At 55.1% G+C, this 5,630-nt stretch overlaps 1 protein-coding gene across 1 annotated transcript in view; it reads left to right on the top strand.

Annotated features, from left to right (window-relative positions):
* The window catches only part of col4a2 (collagen, type IV, alpha 2), a gene marked incomplete at its 5' end in the record, with an annotated part of 51,076 nt that overhangs the window by 335 nt on the left and 45,111 nt on the right, over positions 1 to 5,630 (top strand). The window contains one exon of the mRNA XM_084478246.1: positions 96 to 147. Within this exon, the coding sequence (XP_084334372.1) occupies positions 96 to 147 (52 nt within the window). The remainder of the gene's footprint in view (positions 1 to 95; positions 148 to 5,630) is intronic.

Raw genomic sequence — 5,630 nt, 5'->3', positions numbered from 1 at the left:
CTTTTTATTCGAAAAGAAGGGCATGTAAAACAGTGTCATGTGTGTTGAACGTCCCCGTGTTGTACGTAACGGAGCGTGCTTGTGGCTGTCCGCAGGTGTCTGATCATCTGCCTCGCCGTCGCCCTCCTCGCCCCGGCAGTGAACGCGGTAGGTCACCGCTCTCCGCTCTCCGCTCTCACACACATGTTGTTCATCAGCACTTCGACGCACTCGTTTCCCAACAAGTCAACTCGACTTCGTCATTCAGACGTGCCCCCGCAGCTTGCTGCGTGGTTAACGGTTCGGTGCGGTGATGAGATGTTTGGGTGAGATGTTGGTGAGATGTGTGGAGGAGATGTTGGTGAGATGTTGGTGAGATGTGTGGAGATGTTGGTGAAATGTTTGGAGGAGATGTTTGATGAGATGTTGGTGAGATGTTTGATGAGCTGTTTGGTGAGATGTTGGTGAGATGTTTGGAGTAGATGTTTGGAGGAGATGTTTGATGAGATGTTGGTGAGATGTGTGGGCGGCTGGGCTGTGGGCGTGGAGCTCGCAGGAATGCTTTCCTTTCTGCTCATCCGTCCCTACGTCACTGCTGGGTTACCCTAACTGCACCCTGCATTCCGCGTGTGCATAATAAAGTAGTTCAGTAGTAATTTATGTATTTGTTGAAAGAGACAATATTGAGCTTTTGAATTCATACGCATTCTTGTGAACATTCTTTGAAAGGCTTTGACCTTCAACTCCTCCAGAGACTCTGTCAACCAGCAAAGCTGTCACTCTCTCTAGTGGTCAGTCAGTTTAGCACCATACTAGTACAAGTAACTACTAGTACTACTACTAACTACTAACTAGGAGTTACTATAACAACTCCGGCTAAGGATTAGAGCTCTCACTGCCTCCTCAGAGAGGAGAGGAGTCGTTCTGTCAGTTAAGCACCATACTAGTAAGTAGCTATTAGTACTAGTAACTAGCTACTAGAACTAGTAACTAGTAACCGTCACTGAGAATGCGTTTATATTCAAAAGCGAAATATTCTCTATTTCAATAGATACATCCATTACATGAATGAACTACTAGCTAGTTACTACGTGTGAAGGTTGTTGAGGCTGAGTAGAGGCTGACCGGTCAAAGGGGCTGAGACGGGAGTTGTGAGCACATGAGTGTTCATTAGAGGAAGACGACGGTTTGGGCTGTTGCTTTTAAGCTAAACAATTATGTCTGCTTCATTTGTTTATCACGAATGAATCACAGACATATTTATTTGGTTCGCTCAAACACAGGATGGCATCAAGTGCCTGAGGACGGTGGTTAACCCTGAGGACACAAGCAACGCAGAACAGTGTGTGTGTGTGTGTGTGTGCGTGTGTGTGTGTGTCTGCGTGTGTGTGTGTGTGTGTGTGTGTGGTGTCCTTGGCCCTGGGCCGGGTGTTGGGGGGTCAGATGTCTCTGTAACAACATGTTTCATATCAGACTCATGAGATATTATAAGGACGCCAGGCTGATGAAAGGGAGCGTTGTCCTGGACGGGACGTCTGCTCCTGATGGGGCGCGCGTGACCGGCCCCACGCCGCTCCTCCTCCTCCTGCTGCTCCTCCTCAGGACCTGGGGAGGAGGAGGAGGAGGAGCAGCGTGGTACCGCCCTCTGCTCCAGCTTATCTCTCTCCGGGCGCTGGGGGCCCGCGGGGCCCGGCGTCACGCCTCCAGGCCTCAGGTTAGAGCCGTGTGACCACTGATGTGAACAGGGAGTCGCCCCGAGGACGCCGCGGTCCAGCGGAGCTCCTGGGCGATCAGAACGCATTAACAGGATGTCGTCTGGGGCCCCGCCCACTCAGGTGCAGGCGGAGGTGGTGCTGGAGGCTGGCTCCTGGCGCCAGGGCTAGAAGCTGGCCCCAGGGCTAGAGGCTTCCCCCTGGCCCCAGGGCTAGAGGCTGGCCCCAGGGCTAGAGGCTTCTCCCTGGCCCCAGGGCTAGAGGCTGGCCCCAGGGCTAGAGGCCTCCCCCTGGCCCCAGGGCTAGAGGCTTCCCCCTGGCCCCAGGGCTAGAGGCTGGCCCCAGGGCTAGAGGCTTCCCCCTGGCCCCAGGGCTAGAGGCTACCTCCTGGCCCCAGGGCTAGAGGCTTCCCCCTGGCCCCAGGGCTAGAGGCTACCTCCTGGCCCCAGGGCTAGAGGCTTCCCCCTGGCCCCAGGGCTAGAGGCTACCTCCTGGCCCCAGGGCTAGAGGCTTCCCCCTGGCCCCAGGGCTAGAGGCTGGCCCCAGGGCTAGAGGCTTCCCCCTGGCCCCAGGGCTAGAGGCTACCTCCTGGCCCCAGGGCTAGAGGCTTCCCCCTGGCCTCAGGGCTAGAGGCTTCCCCCTGGCCCCAGGGCTAGAGGCTTCCCCCTGGCCCCAGGGCTAGAGGCTTCCTCCTGGCACTTCTGATGCGGTCGTGTAGGACGCTAGATTAGAAGTGGTTTTCATTATACTGGTTTACCGGTAGGATGAGGAGATGAGGGTGAGGAGATGAGGGTGAGGAGATGGGGACGATGGTTCAGAGCGAGGGCGGGCGGGCGTGGCCGTCAGAGTGGTAAAGGTCAGCGCTGCGACCCCAGGATCCTGGCTGCTCGGCGGCGGCTGCAGGCGAGGGGGAGATGTCTGCTGGTGATAAGGCGGAGAACGCTCCAGAACATCCCCTGCTGGTGATACACGAGTTCCTCCGCAACAATCAGGGGAAGGGCCCATTGTAGGGGCCCTCAGGAAGCCCCCGATCAAGAGAGCATGTGGCAAAGTGCTCTCTCTCTCTCTCTCTCTCTCTCTCTCTCTCTCTCTCTACTACTTTTGTATCTATGCGTGATACATGTGATTTTGGTGTGTGTGTGTGTGTGTGTGTGTGTGTGTGTGTGTGCGAGCATGCATGCATGCATCTTATGTTGGTCCAGTATTGTTCCACCAGGGTATTGTTCCCCTGAGTGTTGGAGTCCGGGGCTTGAGGGGCGGGGCAGGAAGCCCTGGTGCTTCTGGCTCTCTGCCCTCATTGGTTCACTGCTCTGTGGCTGCAGCACACGTCCCAGGGTGTGAAACAATGAATCAATCATTCTGCTATTGGTCCCCTTCTCACCTCCAGGTCCTCAGTCCTCTCCTAGTCCCTAACAGAGCCTCACCTCCTCCCCTAGTCCCTAACGGAGTCTCACCTCCTCCCCTAGTCCCTAACGGAGTCTCACCTCCTCTCCTAGTCCCTAACGGAGTCTCACCTCCTCTCCTAGTCCCTAACGGAGTCTCACCTCCTCCCCTAGTCCCTAACGGAGTCTCACCTCCTCCCCTAGTCCCTAATGGTGTCTCACCTCCTCCCCTAGTCCCTAACGGAGTCTCACCTCCTGGTCCTCTAGTCTCCTAGTCCCTAACGGTGTCTGACCTCTTGGCTCTGTTAGTCGTCCCTTCCACCGTTAAAGCGGTTCACTTATTGAAAGCTGCAGTTGAATTAGCAGCTAGTTCGTCAGCCATTTCCACTAATGTCCTGATGCTGGTTGGACCGCCGCTCCGGACTGGAAGCTAACTTTCCCGACCTGTGCTCCGGGCTGTGGACATCTTATTCCTCACGTGAACTGATTTCTAATTGAACATAAGTAATACCTGTTAGTATTTAAGTTAACAAGGTCACTGGTTGATGTTCACCAGAGGGGGTCTTCAAGAGAAGGACAGAGGTCAAAGGTCAGTCCCCTGCGTTCTGGAATGTGGTCGGCCTTCTGAAGTCCCGTTTGTTTAAAGGCTCATTTCCTGTGCCACAACGTGGACTCAGTGGATGCCTGCAGAACCCAGACAGACTCTGTGTTGAAGACTGTTCAAACCCGTGTTTGTGACAGAAGGCCCCTCCCAGGTCCGCTGGCTCTGGTCTTAGAGGACGTGTGTCAGTGTGTCTTTGTTGACGCTAGCGAGCGACGGATGATCCCCGTCCTTGCGCTGAGCTCCACATCCTGAGCGCAGAGCAGCGGACACACACCAGGCCGGATTGATGCCGGATTGTCCACAGAAGCTCTCTAAACAGGAAGTTGAACTGTTGTAGAGGAAGTGTGGAGCAAAATGTGTCTTCTGCTTCCCCCCCCCCACCACCGCGTAACGAGACCCCCACCCCCCCCCGGCTACACACACACTCTGGGAGATCCTCTCATTCAGCAGAACATCTTACCTCCAGCGACCCTCTGGACTCTGACACCAGAGCGGTGTTGAAGGTCGTGGTTAGGATGGGAAAGACCTCCACGGGCCACAGTGTGATGGACGCACATGAAGCGTGGGGTCGTGGGGGAGCCCCTCTGAGCTGCGATGCGCTGTTCAGTGGTTTACCGGCAGTGTTTGGACTGATGCACAGGGGGAGGGGAGGTCAAACCGATCCAGAGATCACGTTTTTACTGACTTTTATCTGAGTTGGGATCTCTACTAGTGCAACCGTTGAGGAGGAACTCATCTTAGTGCTGCTGCCAGGAAAGCCCCCACGTCTCCGGACCTCTGGTCCAGAGCCCCCTTAATGTGGGCTGATGGAGAGACACCAGGGAACCGTCAGGCTGGCTCACACAGCTCCCAAATACTCCTCCCTCCTCTCTTTCTCGCTCTCTCTCTCGCTCGCTCCCTCCCTCTCTTACTCCCTCTCCTCCTTGCTGCCTTTTATAGCCACCTCACACCAACTGTCTCCCTCCTCCCTCTCTCTCTCTCTCTCTCTCGCTCTCTCTCTCTCTCTCTCTCTCTCTCTCCATCCATTTCCCCACAAGACATTTGGCAGCAGGTCTGTCCTTTCTCTCCCTCTCCCACGCTCTGCCCCTCCCCCCCCCCCACTCCCCCTCCCCCCCCCACCCCACTCCCCCTCCCCCTCTCTCTCTCCCTCAGTCTCTCTCTCTCTCAGACACACACACACACATGCTCTCTCTCTCTCAGACACACACACACATGCACGCTTACACACCCATGCGCACACACACACATGCACTCTCTCTCTCAGACACACACACATGCATACACAAACAAACACATGCACACACACACAGACACAAACACTTACTCACTCTCTCTCTCTCTCTCTCTCTCTCTCTCTCTCTCTCTCTGTCCCTTCAACCCCTCAGTAAACGTGTCCCTCTGTCCTCTCCAGCTCAGTGGAGGTGAGACGTGTCTGTCTCTCCTGCTCAGTGGAGGTGAGACATGGCGGTGAAGTCACATGGAAGGATTGTTTCAGCTGTGTTTGGAGACAGAGCCCAGGAGGAGTCTAGATATAAACAAGATCCACTGTGGTCACCTCTCTCTCTCTCTCTCTCTCTCTCTCTCTCTCTCTCTCTCTCTCTCTCTCTCGCTCTCTCTCTCTCTCTCTCTCTCTCTCTCTCTCTCTCTTTCTCTCTCGCTCTCTCTCCCTCTGTGTCTCTCTCTCTCGCACTCTCTATCTCTGTCTCTCTCTCTGTGTCTCTCTCTCTCGCTCTGTGTCTCTCTCTCTCTCTCTCTCTCTCTCTCTGTCTCTCTCTCTGTGTCTCTCTCTCGCTCTGTCTCTCTCTCTCTCTCTCTCTCTCTCTCTGTCTCTCTCTGTCTCTCTCTGTGTCTCTCTGTGTCTCTCTCTCTCTCTCTCTCTCTCTCTCTCTCTCTCTCTCTCTCTCTCTCTCTCTCTTTATCTCTATATCTGTATCTGTCTCTCTCTCCATGGTG

The sequence above is a fragment of the Micromesistius poutassou genome (assembly GCF_964030765.1).
Source record: "Micromesistius poutassou genome assembly, chromosome: 14".
In the NCBI taxonomy this organism is placed as follows: Eukaryota; Metazoa; Chordata; class Actinopteri; order Gadiformes; family Gadidae; genus Micromesistius; species Micromesistius poutassou.
The sequence above is the reverse complement of the archived record's forward strand: the minus strand, read 5'-3'. Positions and strand labels throughout refer to the sequence as shown.